The 17,695-nt window shown below is 39.0% G+C and overlaps 1 protein-coding gene across 2 annotated transcripts in view; it reads right to left on the bottom strand.

The window, feature by feature from the left end:
• LOC126458436 (cilium assembly protein DZIP1-like) overlaps positions 1-17,695 on the bottom strand; it is a 289,883-nt gene that overhangs the window by 136,763 nt on the left and 135,425 nt on the right. For both annotated transcript variants that reach the window (XM_050095490.1, XM_050095491.1), the window contains exon 10: positions 14,287-14,464. In XM_050095490.1, coding sequence (XP_049951447.1) covers positions 14,287-14,464 — 178 coding nt within the window. The remainder of the gene's footprint in view (positions 1-14,286; positions 14,465-17,695) is intronic.

Here is a 17,695-nt window from a genome sequence, read left to right as displayed (position 1 = left end):
GGAAGTTTGGGCAGCAAGGAAGGCAGCAAAAGGAACTGGCCATGTAGTTTAGTCAAAATGCGCTCTTTAAGGGCAAAACACCAATAATATATATATATATATATATATATATATATATATATATATATATACGTGGGAAAAAAAATCATCATATATATATATATATATATATATATATATATATATATATATATATATATATATATATATATATATATATATAAGGTAAGTCTTTCCGCTCCCGGGATTGGAATGACTCCTTACCCTCTCCCTTAAAACCCACATCCTTTCATAGTATGAAGGCTTTCACGACCGAATGACATATCTTCTGGTAAACCTTCTGGGATGTAAGGTCATGGTTCATGAAACTCTTCAGCTCCTAACATTTCGTCCAGAGCTGCGCTGGACATCTTCAGAGGGGTGTTTCTCCTCCGGTGAGTCTTGCCGACTGACGGGTCGGATGTCTGAGAGCGACTTATATATCGTAGAAAGTGGGCGTGGCCAGAGTTATACGTGATATGCAGAGATAATCTTTGTCAGAGATAAAACTTAACTATCGATCGTTATCTCGTCACGGATAAAACTGTCTAGCAAGTCTGTAGTGCTACTGTCCAAATATCACTAAGTTTCATGGTCTCTTCTTTCCGATTAAAATTATCCCTATGTTTATCCCTTTATTTACTATGATTCCAGTTAATGAAGTTATGGATTTTATAACGGATATTTTTCCAGAAGATCTGACTACTCTTTTCAGGCATTGTCTTACTTCCTGTCAGTTCCAGTGGAATAATGAATTTTATGAGCAACTTAAAGGCGTAGTAATGGGTAACCCATTGGGTCCTGCAGTAGCTAATTTCTACATGGAGAAATTCGAGCAGTCAGCCTTGGAAAAAGCAGATAAGAAACCATCTCGCTGGTATCGGTATGTAGACGATACATTTGTGGAATGAGATTTTCACTCTGCAGCGGAGTGTGCGCTGATATGAAACTTCCTGGCAGATTAAAACTGTGTGCCCGACCGAGACTCGAACTCGGGACCTTTGCCTTTCGCGGGCAAGTGCTCTACCAACTGAGCTACCGAAGCACGACTCACGCCCGGTACTCACAGCTTTACTTCTGCCAGTACCTCGTCTCCTACCTTCCAAACTTTACAGTGGTCTGGCCACATGGTAGAGAAGCCTTAAACGAAGCCTTAAACGAATGTTTTGATTACCTTAATAATATAAATCCAAGAATACAGTTTACCATGGAGAGAGAAAATGACAACAAAATACCGTTTTTGGATGTTTTAGTTATGAGACAGACAGATGGAAGATTGAAACAACAGATTTTTAGAAAAATAACGCACACAGCAGATACTTACATAAAAACTCTAACCACCATCCACAACAAAAGAGAGGTGTGATTAAAAGTCTCGTTGACAGAGCCAGGCGGATTTGCACGCCGGAGTATCTAGACACCGAATTAAAACATCTGAAGCACGCTTTTGAGAAAAATGGCTACTCAAAGAAAGAAGTAAGCAGAATTCTGCACCCAAACAACAAAAAGCCTAAGGACAAGCCCGAAAAACGAGGGAAGAATACAGTCTCTCTCTCTTTTATAAAGAAAGTAACGGATCAGATTGGAAAGATTTTAAGTAAACATGATATTAGACCTGTTTTTAGACCAACGAAGAAAATTTGTGGCCGGTCTGTAAAAGATAAACGTGCTCCTCTATCAGCCAGAGGCACGTATAAAATTCCGTGTACATGATGTAAAGTTTATATTGGAACAACAAAAAGAAGCGTAAATACACGGTTAAAAGAACACAGAAGTCTTTGCCGATTAGGAAAAACAGATAAATCGGCTGTAGCAGAACACGCTTTTCAGTCAGGAAATCATCAAGTAAGTTTTCCGAAACAAAAATTTTATCTACGACGATGAACTATTACCCACGGCTTTGTAGAGAAGCAATTGAAATATATATACATAGGGATCATTTTAATCGGAAAGAAGAGACCATGAAGCTTAGTGATATTTGGACAGTAGCACTACAGAATTGCTAGACAGTTTTATCTGTGACGAGATTACGATCGATAGTTAAGTTTCATCTCTGACAAAGATTATCTCTGCATATCACGTGTAACTCTGGCCACGCCCACTTTCTACGCTATATAAGTCGCTCTCAGACGTCCGACCCGTCAGTCGGCAAGACTCACCGGAGGAGAAACACCCCTCTGAAGATTTCCAGTGCAGCTCTGGACGAAACGTTAGGAGCTGAAGAGTTTCATGGACCATGACCTTACATCCCAGAAGGTTTACCAGAAGATATACCACATCCTTTCGTCTTTCCCTCTCCTTCCCTCTTTCCTGATGAAGCAACCGTTGGTTGCGAAAGCTTGAATTTTGTGTGTATGTTTGTGTGTCTATCAACCTGCCAGCGCTTTCGTTTGGTAAGTCACATCATCTTTGTTTTTAGATATATATCCCGTGTATCTTCTCCCCTTTCCATGAAACTGAATTGTCCAATCCCACCCTGCTGTTCAGATACTGGATGCAGTTTTGTTGAATCCTCCTTGGAACCAATGCACTGAATCCCGAGTGATATGCAATTACAATATCATTCCCTTTAGCAAAGAAATAGCTCCATTTTTAAGTTTCTTTTTAAAAAATTGTTGAGATGAAATGAATGTGGTTAATGGACTCTTAATAGTTTGTTCATCAGACTACAATACCCTAATTGCACCCAAAACCAGAAGTTACAGAAGCCAGGGTGCAGTTTTATCCGCAAGCTCAGCAAGCTGATATTGAACATTTCAAGCAGTGTGAGTGGAAGCATCATCAACTTGGAAGATGCAGTTCCCAGCTAGGAATTGTTCTCACAGTAATGAATGACATAATGACCGAGTCATGAAAGTTTGCCAGAACAATCAAAAATTGTCTAAGTGCCAATTTTAGCAGTAAGCTTTGTGGCTTTGGTTGAGACTTACAGCACCAAGAGACAAAACCAGTCACTTTCACCAGTTCGGTATGTGACTATATGCATTCAACAACTCCCAATGTTATGATCACTGATTGCAAACTGGACACAATAGGTGACTCAGTCACGAGCCATTTGTAAGGCCAATTATAGCAACAGTAACTGGCTTCTTTCACGATTCATGATTTAAATACCATATTTAGATGTTACTTTGGGTACCCTAATCATTATACAGTGTCAGGCCACTGTGGCAATTTGGTCTGGTAATTGGATGAATCATCTATTAATAGCTTGAAGATACAAGCCTCGTCCATCTTTTATACTTATGTTAAGTGGATCCCAGATTCAAGTAATAAACCAGTGTGTGTGTTTTCGGCATAACTGTGTAAACTTGTGAAGAACAAATAAAAGAAACATGTGAAGAACAATTAAAAGCAGACCAGAAGCCAACGCAGAGTCTCAGTTCCATATCAACACCATATCTACCTCACTGGCCTGACATCTAAGTCATTTTGTACTGTCTCTCACCACAGAGACCTAAAACATCTCAGCCTGACCTTTGTCTCCACCCCAACTCTGCATATATCTACTCCCATGCCAAAGATGGCAGACCTAAAATCCTACATCACATTCAATCTAATTTTGGGATTCAAATTTTGCAAAGCATGTCGGGTTACGAGAATGAAGATGGTATGTTAAAATTCATTTGATATGTACTACAAGTAAATCTTCCTCCCAGTGTAACTACATGACCCAATTTTAGTACTCCTTGTACTATTAATGTCTCTACTTTGTATTACTTTGATTTACAAGAGTTTAGACAGCAGCTTCTCTACCACGAATCTTGTGGCACTGTCACAGCAGATTCAAACAAAATGTTTCCATTGTTTGGCAACAGAGTTTTATGCTCCTCTTTTATTTATGTTTTACTAGTGAGCTGACAAGAAAAACCCTATTGTGAATATTTTCTTCATGCAACTCCCATCAAATCATTTACTCAAAAACACATACATTCCTCTGTCACTTCTGTAGCAGTAGTCTTCTAATATTAGAAGTAACAATCATCCCCAATATCCTGTCCTTATCAGCAGGTAATGTTTTCCTTCTATTACTGTATTTAGTAGATCAACTTTACTAATGAACTCTGTAGTCTGATGAATTCTTCAATCAGTTGAATATCTTGTTTGATGTGTAACAATGTTTTGACAAGTTTCGTATTTGCCATCTTCAGGATATGACTAGTAACAAACTTTGTGCAGCACTGCTGTATGTTGTCCAATTTATCACATTTAATTCTAAAGTGATGAGCCAAAACATTATGACCACTGCCCACCACAAGACTGAATGTCACCTGGTGGAGTTGTGACTATGTAAAGCAGTAAGAAAAGTCTACAAGTGGAGCAGAGAGAAACGGGGAATCATTCTAGTGATGATACGGACCACACATGGGGAAGTCACCCAACATAGCAACTTTGACAAGTGGCTGATTATTGTGGTCCAGTGTCTGGGAATGAGCATTTCAGAAATGTCATACCTGGCTGGCTGCTCATGTGCTGTGGTTGTGAGCATCTGTGGAAACTGGTGGAAGCATGGTGAAATCACAAATAGAAACCAGGTGTTGGTTGTCATTACCTCATCACAGACTGTAGAATTCGGAGGCTTGCCGACTTTGTAAAGCAGGGTAGACAGTGATATGTGGCAGATCAGAAGACAGAGTATAATGTTGGTACTGAAGCAAGTGTTCCTTAGCACACTGTTCAGTGCACAGTGTTAAACTACGCAGCAGTCAACCACTATGGGACCCCATGTTGATCCGACATTGTCAATTACAATTGCAGCACACACAGTATCAATGAGATTAGACCATGTATCAATGGAAATGTGTTGCCAGGTCAATAAATCATGTTTTCTATTACATCAGGTCAATGTCTGAGTCTGGATATGCTGTCATCCAGGCGAATGGCTGCTCGACTCTTGCACATTGTCATTGACACAGGTTAGTGGGGGCAATATTATGCTACTGGAACATGAACCTGGTCTTCCATGCAGTCTGTGGTAGTAATCAAAGTCACCACGACAGCTGTGGATCATAAGAGCATTACTGTAGACTGCCTGCATACCTTCATGCTATATGTTTTTCTCAACAGCAAAGGTATCTTATAGCAGGTAAATATCAACGTCACAAGGCCAGAATCGTACTACAGTGGATTGAGGAGCATGCTGTGTATTCATACTATGCCTTTGCCACCAAATTTACCTGATATGAACCCTATGGAAAACATCTGGGATGTTATCATGCACCAGCTCCACACCCACAAACAATCAGCCTGTAATTTACACGATATGCATAATTTGTGTGTAGACATCTGGTGCCACATACCTCTGGAAATCTACCATGGATTTATTGACTCTACGCTACATAAAAACACAGCTGGGTTGCATTCCAAGAAAGCTGACCAACATACAAGTGGTCATAACATTTTGACTCAGAAGTGTATATGTTGCCATGACTAACAGAGTCTCTGACTGTAACACTTTTTGGTTATGGGTTGTTGTACATTTGAGATACTGGGCAGCACTGATGCTTGCTTGCTTACTTGGTTTAAGGCATTATTAAGCTGGTCAGCACAGTCATGGGTGAGTTGACAGTTCCCTGACGTGCATAAGGGAGAGACCAAAACTGTACACATGTGTCAATGTGTAGGAGTTGGTGCACGAAACACAAATATTATTTATGAAAGGTGAATGCAATGAGGAAGTGTGTTCAGCAAATGAAACATAAAATATAAAAGCAGAATCTGTTTGAATGATCATTAACCATTTAGCGGGTGCACTGGTTTTCATAATCTGAGTGGGCGCATGGTGTGCTTTGTACACATGTAAAGGGTAGCTGTCTTTATGTTACCAAAGTAAACATGTACGAGCAAAATCACAATTTAATCTTGATTTAATTAAATAATGGTAAAATAAACTTATATTGTTTGAGCTATATCATAGTTTAACTAAACAATAATAAAACAAATTTCCATTATATCACTCTTGCAGTCTCTTGCACAGTAATGACCCAATCGGAGCATTAAACCGGCCAGTTACATCAGACCTCCACCAAACATTTATTCCATTACTAATTATCTGATAGGTAACTGATTAATTGGCGATTTGTGCTACTAGCTCACAATCTGGGTCATTTTCTTACCACGATCGTGAATTTTTTTCTCACCTGGTTCGCTGTTTATTTTATATTACAGCTCCTCACTTGGATGTAGAACAACAAGCTTATCACTGTCTTAGAAGAAGCAATAATGAAGGAATAAAAGCAGGTTTGAAATTGTAAAACAGCAATGTAACAGTGAGAAACAATGTTATTTGTGGTTGCTGCACTTTATACGTAAGTGCACCCCCTCGAGGGTTAATAGTTAAATGGTATGTGTGTGACAATGCCCGTTGTGATTGTTACTGAGTGTGACAGTAACTTGCAAGCTAGATTATTCTAAAGCTGGCTATAACAAATACTATTTATTTTTTAAAGAGACCAGTAATTAAAGCAGTAACTTGTTTGGAAGTAAATGTCAGAAAATGTGAATAATCTGTGTGAATTAGACTACAACTTGATAAATACATACCAATGATCTAACTGACAATAAATGCAGGATTCTTTGACCTTTATCACTTGTTTTACATCTGATAACGATTTGTTAATACAAAAGATAACCAAGTTGCACTGTAGTTCAGAGTACGTATTAAACAATAGCTCACAATATAACTGGCCATGAAAGTTACTTCAAAAGGTCAGAGGAAAGTAATGCATATTATTATTAAAATCATTCCTAGTAAAACACTGTGGTGTTCAAATCAACCTTTACGGTGAGCACAGCTTTACTTTACTAACTGAGCTTCATGTTTTCAGTTGCAGCTTTTGCATCTGAAATGCAAAACAAATGTTAGAGGCAGTGAGATATATCAGAGAAAAACAATGAATGACTATTAGAAGGTGACACTAACAGGGGTATATAATGACAATGTTATGAAAAGACTGCTACTCACCATATAGCGGAGATGTTGAATCGCAGACAGTCACAACAAAAAGACTACTACATACGTACAGTGGCAAACCGATCCTTCCAAAAATAGCAGATGCAACTTTACATGTTTAGTAGTCTTCTTGTTGTGCCTGTTTGCAATTTAACGTCTCTGCTATATGGTGAGTAGCAATGCTTTCACAATTTTGTCATTATTCCATCCTGGATTTTCCAGTTCTGATTTTGTCCAACAGCATTATATATGAAAGCAAATGTGGACAGGTGCTATGTGACGTGAACAAACTGAATTACAGTGAAGAATTATAGACCCTGAAAATGGAATGCAAGCTATCAAACTTCAATTTACCATCAGATTCACATTGGAGGAAGTCCACCACTGACCAGCAGAAGATAATGCATCAGTCTACACTTTCAATGTTGCACATGAAGTAAGGGTTGCAAAAATACCACATGCATTTGGAACAGTTTTGATGAAATACCTCCTCTCCACATGAGCAGTGCGCTAGTGCAAAACATGAGAGATGTGAAACAGTTAACAGAAATGAAACAGAATCAAGAAGCCACAGAAAACTGATAAGTACAACTAATTATGGGCATACAAATGCTGGTGTCTTATCACATTCCTGATTGGTCTGGATCCAGAGTTTCATAAAGAGGAATTACTTTGTTTTCACCTAGACATGGAAGTTCAAAATCTTTTTGATGCTGGCTGGACAAACCTTTGGGTCAAGCTTGTCATCCTTTGAGAAATTATTTTGCATTACAAAATCAGGCATTGTTGGGGAAATAGCTCACGTTGTTGCAGCCTGCCCACAGTGTGCCAACTATCAGGTGCCTCCTCGTACTTCTTTGTCACTGTGGCTGGATCCACAGCAGCCTCGGGAATCAACTCTCATAAATATTTGCACCAGAAGGCCTTCCATATATCCTAGTTACTGACAATTGCTCCTAGTTCATATTTCACAAATTTGAAGTTTTTTGTAAAAAAAAAAAAAAATTAAAAAAAAAAATTGTGTTTGTCATGCCATGGTTCCTCCTTTCCGCCCTCAACAAACAGGGATGCAAAATGACTAGTGCGAACATTTAACACTATGCCATCCGGCGACACCACAGTGGAGTCGTGTGGATGGTATTGCTCAGTGGCCGGTGACACCATAGAGGTGTCGTGCGCAAAATAGAGGTCAAGAGCTGGTGACACCACAGTGGTGTCATGTGCATAGTATCGCTCAGTGGCCGGCGACACCACAGTGGTGTCATGAACACGTATTGCACAGTGGCCGGCGACAACACTTTTGTATCTTTTGCATTCTGTTGGTGTTTTGTTTAGGTAACAGTAAGTTACACACGTCATCAAGTTTTTTGCTTCTATAAGTACTTGTGGCCTTTCATCATGGCAGACGAAAGAGACGATATGATTATTTACGACGAATGCGTGAGCATCTTGTCTGAAGTTCCGGACGACTTGGCCGATTGGGAAGAAAAGACTGGATACAGAAAAAATGAAAGTGAAGCAAAATCATCACAAGATAGTGAAATACATCGAAGAAGAATTTGGTGAACGCCACGGTTGGCAACTGATTTGGATGAATTGGACGAAGAAGACAATACACAGTGGTCGGACTTTGATTTACCGAGGACCAATAATGAATTTGAAGGATCTCCGGGTCCAAACATATTTCCCAAAGATACATAGAGTGTAGAGGATATTGTAGAATTATACATTAGGAACAATCTATCTGAATATATTAGCAACGAAACCAACAAGTACTACAGTCAAAATTGCAATATAAGGAAACTGGATTTAAAAAATGTCAAATTTGTTGATGTTACGGGACCCGAACTTAGAAAATGGTTTGGGCTTGCTATCCTTATTGGAACTGTAAAAAAAGCAAGGATCGATGATTATTGGTCAATGAATTCATTGATAGACACACTGATATTTTGCAAAACGATGTCCCATATCCGATACAGACAAATATTATCACTTTTAACATTTTTCCAACAACAACAATAAACGGGATAATGCCGACTGGCTTTTCAAAGTGCAATTTGTAACTGATTATTTTTCCAAAAAGTTTAAAGAACTTTTAATCTAAGTCAAAACACTGATGAAGGAATGTTACCGTGGCGTGGACGATTAAATTTTAAAGTTTACAATCTGTCAAAAATTACAAAATATGGCATACTCATTCGGATGCTGTGTGATTCGAGAATGGGGTACATCTCCTCATTGAAAATATATTCCGGTGCTGGACAGCCTTTAGCAAAAACAGTGGTGGAATTATTGACACCTTCTTATCGAAAGTGGCATCACCTCTACATGGATAATTATTATAACAGTGTAGAACTTGCAGAGAAGTTACTTGAAAAGAAAATTTGAATTTATGGAACGATATGAAAAAATACAAGATTTCCGAAAAAATTAAAGCGCACAAAAGTCAATGTGTGTGCAGATTGTCATCAATGGAAAGGTGAAGTACTTCCACGGGTATGGAGAGCTTTGAAAACTAAAATGATACAAATGACCTCTACAAAACATAATGCCACTTTGACTGACACTCAAATAAAATGTAGAAAAACCAATTACACAATAAAAAAACCTGAAAGTGTATTTGACTACAACAAATACATGAAGGAGTGGTTCAGGCAAACCAATATTTGAGTTGTTACCCCATATACAGAAAAACTATAAAATGGTCAAAAAAGGTTTGCATGTAACTCTTTACTTGTTCATTATTTAATGCATTCTGTACATGTCAGTATTTCAATACACAACACAAGAGTCTCTCCGATTTCATGATTTTTTATTAAAAGTGTCCGATTCGTGGATAAAACACCATGTACCTGCATCTGAGCAAAACTTTGAGGTTGCCACTACATTGTGTACGTCTCATCATGATCCAGTTGACAGACTTTCCAGCCACATAAACCAACACCAACTAATACTTATTTCCAAAACGAAAACAAAGAAACTGCCATTTATGTTCCAAATACAAAAAAATAAGAACAACAAACTTAATGTGCAAGTCTTGTGGAGTTGCATTACATCTTGGAGACTTTTGCTGCATATTATACGAAACAAAATACTAAGTACCAAAGACAATGGAAATCAACAAAAATATGAAAGAAACAAATTTTGTATTTATTTATATATGTTGTTGTTGTGGTGGTGGTGGTGGTGGTCTTCAGTCCAGAGACTGGTTTGATGCAGCTCTCCAAGCTACTCTACCCTGTGCAAGCGTCTTCATCTACCAGTACCTACTGCAGCCTACATCCCTCTGAATCTGCTTAGTGTATTCATCTCTTGGTCTCCCTCTACGATTTTTACCCTCCACACTGCCCTCCAAAACTAAATTGGTCATCCCTTGATGCCTCAGAACATGTCCTACCAACCAATCCCTTCTTCTAGTCAAGTTGTGCCACAAATTTCTCTTCTCCCTAATTCTATTCAGTATCTCCTCATTAGTTATGTGATCTACCCATCTAATCTTCAGCATTCTTCTGTAGTACCACATTTCGAAAGCTTCTAGTCTCTTGCTGTCCAAGTCTCTTGTTGTCCAAACTATTTATCGTCCACGTTTCACTTCCATACATTGCTACATTCCATACAAATACTTTCAGAAATGACTTCCTGACACTTAAATCTATACCCAGTGTTAACAAATTTCTCTTCTTCAGAAACGATTTCCTTGTCATTGCCAGTCTACATTTTTTATCCTCTCTACTTCGACCATCATCAGTTATTTTGCTCCCCAAATAGCGAAACTCATTTACTACTTTAAGCGTCTCATTTCCTAATCTAATACCCTAAGCATCACCTGATTTAATTCGATTACATTCCATTATCCTCATTTTGCTTTTGTTGGTGTTCATCTTATATCCTCCTTTCAAGACACTGTTCATTCCGTTCAGCTGCTCTTCCAAGTCCTTTGCTGTCTCTGACAGAATTACAATGTCATCGGCGAACCTCAAAGTTTTTATTTCTTCTCCATGGATTTTAATTCCTACTCAGAATTTTTCTTTTGTTTCCTTTACTGCTTGCTCAATATAAAGATTGAATAACATCGGGGATAGGCTACAACCCTGTCTCACTCCCTTCCCGACCACTGCTTCCCTTTCATGCCCCTCGACTCTTATAACTGCCATCTGGTTTCTGTACAAATTGTAAATAGCCTTTTGTTCCCATATTATACCCCTGCCATCTTCAGAATTTGAAAGAGAGTATTCCAGTCAACATTGTCAAAAGCTTTCTCTAAGTCTACAAATGCTAGAAACGTAAGATTGCCTTTCCTTAATCTATTTTTTTAAGATAAGTCGTAGGGTCAGCAGGGCCTCACGTTTTACAACATTTCTACGGAATCCAAACTGATCTTCCCCAAGGTCAGCTTCTGTCAGTTTTTCCATTCATCTGTAAAGAATTCGTGCTAGTATTTTGCAGCTGTGGCTTATTAAACTGACAGTTTGGTAATTTTCACATCTGTCAACAGCTGCTTTCTTTGGGATTGTAATTATTATATTCTTCTTGAAGTCTGAGGGTATTTCGCCTGTCTCGTACATCTTGCTCACCATATGGTAGAGTTTTGTCAGGGCTGGCTTTCCCAAGGCTATCAGTAGTTCTAATGAAATGTTGTCTACTCGAGAGGCCTTGTTTTGGCTTAGGTCTTCCAGTGCTCTGTCAAATTCTTCATGCAGTATCATATCTCGCATTTCATCTTCACCTACATCCTCTTCCATTTCCATAATATTGTCCTCAAGTACATCACCCTTGTACAGACCCTCTATATACTGCTTCCAATTTTTCTGCTTTCCCTTCTTTGCTTAGAACTGGGTTTCCATCTGAGCTCTTGATATTCATATAAGTAGTTCTCTTTTCTCCAAAAGTCTCTTTAATTTTCCTGTAGGCAGTATCTATCTTACCCCCTAGTGATATATGCCTCTACATCCTTACATTAGTCCTCTAGCCACCCCCACTTAGCCATTTTGCACTTACCTGTCGAGACATTTGTATTCCTTTTTGCCTGCTTCATTTGCTGCATTTTTATATTTTCTCCTTTCATCAATTAAATTCAGTATATCTTCTGTTACCCAAGGATTTCTACTAGCCCTCATCTTTTTACGTCCTTGATCCTCTGCTGCCTTGACTATTTCATCCTTCAAAGCTGTATTTCTTTCCCCCATTCCTGTCAATCGTTCCCTAATGTTCTCCCTGAAACTCTCTACAACCTCCGGTTCTTTCAGTTTATCCAGGTCCCATCTCTTTAAACTCCCACCTTTTTGCAGTTTCTTCAGTTTTAATCTACAGTTCATAACCAATAGATTGTGGTCAGAGTCCACATCTGCCCCTGGAAATGTCTTAGAATTTAAAATGTGGTTTCTAAAACTCTGTCTTACCATTATATAATCTATCTGAAACCTTCGATATCTCCAGGCCTCTTCCATGTATACAACCTTATTTTATGATTCTTGAACCAAGTGTTAGCTATGATTAAGTTATGCTCTGTGCAAAATTCTACCAGGTGGCTCCCTCTTTCATTTCGTACCCCCATTCCATTTTCACCTACTACGTCTCTTTCTCTTCCTTTTCCTACTATCAAATTCCAGCCACCCATGATTACATATGTATATCTTCGAAATTTCATGAAAGTAGGGGAACAGGATTGAGAACTTATGAGAACTAATGATGAGATTAGTAAAACTTAACAATTTATAATCTCCTGATGTCCGCCCCGGTAGCTGAGTGGTCAGCGTGACAGACTGTCAATCCTAAGGGCCCGGGTTCGATTCCCGGCTGGGTTGGAGATTTTCTCCGCTCAGGGACTGGGTGTTGTGTTGTCTTAATCATCATCATTTCATCCCCACCGACGCGCAGGTCGCCGAAGTGGCGTCAAATCGAAAGCCCTGCACCAAGCGAACGGTCTACCCGAGGGGAGGCCCTAGCCACACGACATTTCCATCTCCTGATTATGTCAAGAATGGCTGACAACAAGCCAAGTAATCTGAATTAGATCTTCTGATGCCAGCAGATAAATTTGTTTGAGACATGTGGACGACAAAGTGTTAAGACTTGGAGCAAAAAATACGTTTTGGTTGTGTCACCAGAAGCAGCTCTTCATCGGTTCCTCAGTTCTTATAGGTTCACCCCTGTTGGTGAAAAGTGTTCAGCAGGGTTGTTGCACAGTCATCAGCCCCAGACTCTGCTGCATCTGCTACCACTGTCCATCAGCACTGGCACCACGATGTTTCTTGTTTGGCACAGCTGTTTGGGCATCATCCACATGGCTGAGCGGAGAGTGTCGTGACGTGTCAACCAGCTATGACCTCGCAAGGGTGGCTGCATACCAGGTGTGCCTCCGCTGCTCCCACATCCTCCGTCTGCCCAAGAGTCTTCCACATAGTGATTAGTGCCCTCGCCATCTCCACTACTGCTGCTGACATTTTCAAAACTGTCCCCTCTGTTGTGGGTGCCCCCTTCAGTTGCCAGGGGCCATGGCAGTCGCCCAGCTCCTGTGGTGTCGCCGCCATGCCTCCGCTGCAGCTGCCGCCATCATCACAGCCGGTGCCACCAGTACCATCACCTTCACCACAACCTCCTTCCCTGGGGTAAACTTCTTAAGTGATGCATTTAATTAATTATAAATCTCAGGTCAAAGGAAAGAAAGGGTACACCACCTTACATGGCTAGTAACAAACTGTGGTACTCAAACTAACATTTGAGGAAGACCAGTTTTAATTTCGACATATGTATAAGAGAGTGATGTGACTCCCATGATGCCTTGTTGCAAATCATACTATCAGTTTAAGCATGGTTCATAAGGACACTCTGACAGCTGTGTAGTTCGGTGTTGCCACCCACTATGGCTTGTACCACTGGTGGTCACTAGTCCGATGCAGAAGAAATACAAGTCGACAGAAAAATCTAATGCAGGGGGCAGTTGATTATTTGGTTGCTTTTGATGATGATTATAGTGAATAAAGAAGTATGGAAGCAATTCATCATCTAATCATTCACAATATAATGGTCAATACATTTTATATAAATTTATTTGTGCTCAATATTTATATTTAAATTTTTTTTAAATTTGTATGTTTTTATGTCTCTGTCACAGTCCACAGCTGGAAATGGTAGTGAAGCTCACTACTGTTTCCCTCTTCAAGGCAGATTAACCTAAATGGGCCTGTATGATGTTACTTCTTCATGACTTCCTTTGTTCCTTTTCGTATTTAACAAAAATGAATCTTTTAAGTTGAGGCCCATAAAAGTCAATCTATACTTATAGAATGATATACCTTAGCAGCAATATGTTGATGATGTTTCAGAGTTGTCATCTTGTGCTGCAAAGAAGCTCGGGGTAAATGAGACCAGTCTGGATCAACACCCATTTCCCGTAGCCGACGATCTAGAATTAGCTGCAGTTCTTTACGCAGGTCAGCTTGCAATTGTTTGCTTGTAGTATGAAACTTTCTCCTGTGTTAGCAAATGACAAAATTACATTACAATCAAGCAAGTAGCAAAAAAATTATCAACTGTTTTCATTCAGATTAAGAGCTCTTGTCAGATTAAAAAATCAATACACATGACAGGTACAGGGAAAGACCAGCTACAAATAGCAAATAAAATTTTATGCAATTTTTAATGCACATGAAAATGAGTTCCACAAACTGTATCTGTTATCAACCATAACTATGCATTTAGGACTCTACTGAAACAATCTTTCAGTCTTCTTACATTAATTTGATATTCATTGCTTCACATCTTCGTTAGAACACTATCATGTTACAATTCATCAAAACAAAGTTAAATGTCTGCTGTAATTATACGTACATAATTAAGTCTAATGACATTTACCCAGGGTTTTCAAAGTACCAGAAAGACTGGAAACCACTATCACATTTATGGAATTGTGAGCCAGAAAGTGAAAAGGGACCTCTTGTGAGACCTTAGTGTCTCCCAGCATATACACTGTTCAAACAATGTTCAAACAACTTACAGAAATGCAGCCAGGTGACTTCTTCAACAAATGCTGATATTTTGAAGACAAAATTGCAGCAAGTATGGACTGTGCAACAGAATTTAATACATCAGTTTTCACAGAAACTCTGTAAAGAATACAAACGCATGCACGCACGCACGCACGCACGCACGCACACACACACACACACACACACACACACACACACACACACACAATGTAAATGCTGCCACCATCAACAACCAAAAACAATTACGTCAGAAACTATCAACACTGAAATTAAAAAATCAAAGGGTGAGGTAGCATAAACTCTGTCGCTCTGTTTTTTGACACGCGAAAGAGCAGGATTCCATGCAGAATCTAAAGAAAAACCACCATCTATATTTGTAAAGTTACTTGCTAATTTAATTCCACCATCTTCCTTAATAACACTATCCCAACAGCTGGAAGTGCAGGCCAGAATCTCGATGTTGTTACATTCCATAGGATGACCAGTGCCGAGACAATGTTCTGCAAAGGCAGATTAGCTCGGTTGATGTAAGCATGTGTGTTGCTTATGCTCAGTATACCAGTCCGCCACAGTCCTAATAGTCTGGCCAATATATGCCAAGCCACAACTGCAAGGAATACAATAGACACTCACCTTACGGAAACCAATATCATCCTTTAAGGAACCTAAAAGGACCCTGATCTTAGATGGTGGTCGAGAAACACACTTCACATTATATTTGCACAAAATACAACCAGTCCTGCTTGAAATGTTCCCTGCGTAAGGCAAGATGGCTATAGACTTTGGTGCTACTTTGGTATTATTATCACTCACCCACTGCATAGCACAACGCATGTCTGACCTGTTTTTCACTATAACCATAATGACGAAAAGTGGTAGTGAGAATTTGAATAACTTTTTAGAACACCTGAATTTAATCCACCTGAATATTTGTTTTACAATGAAGGTGGAAAGGGACAGCTTTCTTCCCTTCCTTGATGTGTTGGTCAGAAGGAAGGTGGATCGCATGTTGTATTTGCAGGCTGACAGTTGTCACCACCTGGCTCAACATGAAGAGGTACTTCATACCTAGGTTCAGAGGGCTCATGTCACTCAGACCCTGCGAGTTTGTCAGCTGACCCAGCCTATTTTGAAGTCACCTTTCATCAGAATGATTATAGTGAAAGACATAGTAGTCATGTGCTGCCCTTTCGACCAACTGTGCACCAGGTGAGTAACGATAATACCGAGGTGGCAACAAAGTCTACAGCCTTTTGCCTCACGCAGGGAGCATTTCAAACAGAACTGGTTGTTTTTCAGTTGTGGCATGTCATATATTGGCCAGACTATCAGGACTGTGTAGGACTGGCATATTGAGCATAAGTAACGCACATGCTTACAACAGCTGAGCAAATCTGCCATTGCAGAACATTGTCTTGGCACTGGTCATCCTACGGAATATAACAGACGTTGGTTTTTGTTTAAATTCTGCATGGAATCCTGTTTTCTCACTTGTCAAATAACAGAGGGACCGAGTTTATGGTGACACACCGTTGATTATAATGTCACTTTGGTTTGTGATGGCACTAGTGTTTACAGTGTGTGTGTGTGTGTGCGTGCGTACGTTACCTTTATGAAGTTTCTGTGAAAACCGAGGTATTAAATTTGCTTGCACTGTGCTTGCTTGCTTGAAAAGGCAGGGTCGAAATATCAGCAGTTGTTGACGATATCACCCAGCTGCATTTCCATAAGTGTTTTGAATAAAGGACCTCTTGTCGAAAATTTTGGATTTTGCGCTATTGTAATTTTTACATTCAGGATTAAATTCTGAATAATCTGAAAAAAAACCTCTGACCCTAAATTTGATTGAATTATAACTGGTTGAATATTGATGATGGAAAATAGGTGTATTGAGATAATGTATTTTAAAGTTTCACTATATTGTCATTGTTTAATTTGACATATTTAAGATACAAATTCTGCATATATTACCCTTAAAATGTCTTTTATAAAATGGTACACAGTTTTTTAAATTATAACAACATATTAAGTGGTTAAACCTTTCAGACCTATAGCACACTGTAGTGTACAAAAACTTAAAACCAAATAAATTGGCCTCAAAGTGAGAAAAATTAGCATACCCAGCACAGATTTTTTTAATGTTTGTTTTTAATATTTATTTATTTATTTTGGGAGGAGAGGCAAAGTACTGGTATTTTTACTTTGTGTTATGTCATCTTTCTGACAAAATTTTGATTACTGATAGAGCATATTTTATAGTGGCCACAGGAGTTGATTTTCTACTTCTAAAATACTTGTGTCTGAAGGGGTTCAAGATCGTTCATGAACATTATTTTTGCCTCTTCCTGTTTGTTTCTGGAATATCTGGCTGGTAAGATTCTTCCTCAGGATCCTCATTCTCACTAACTTGAGATTCTGGTTCAGTTTCTGTTTCCACTTCAGGACATACAACATATTTTTATTCCTCTTTGCAATAGGTCATGATGTTTTTAAAAAGATAATCTTTTCATTGTTTTGTCATCCCTGTTTATAATTACTGCACCAGGAAACTCAACAGATCCACTTGCTTCATGAAAAATGTGGTGCACAAATTCATTTCCATCAATGTCTATTTTGCAATGTGCACTATCTTTGTAGCTACCAATCAATTCAAAGTGGATACATTTAGTTATGTGAGGCACTTTTTTAGAGTTAGTATTCTTCAAGAGATTTAGCC

Source organism: Schistocerca serialis, chromosome 2 (assembly GCF_023864345.2).
Source record: "Schistocerca serialis cubense isolate TAMUIC-IGC-003099 chromosome 2, iqSchSeri2.2, whole genome shotgun sequence".
Lineage (NCBI taxonomy): Eukaryota > Metazoa > Arthropoda > Insecta > Orthoptera > Acrididae > Schistocerca > Schistocerca serialis.
The sequence above is the reverse complement of the archived record's forward strand: the minus strand, read 5'-3'. Positions and strand labels throughout refer to the sequence as shown.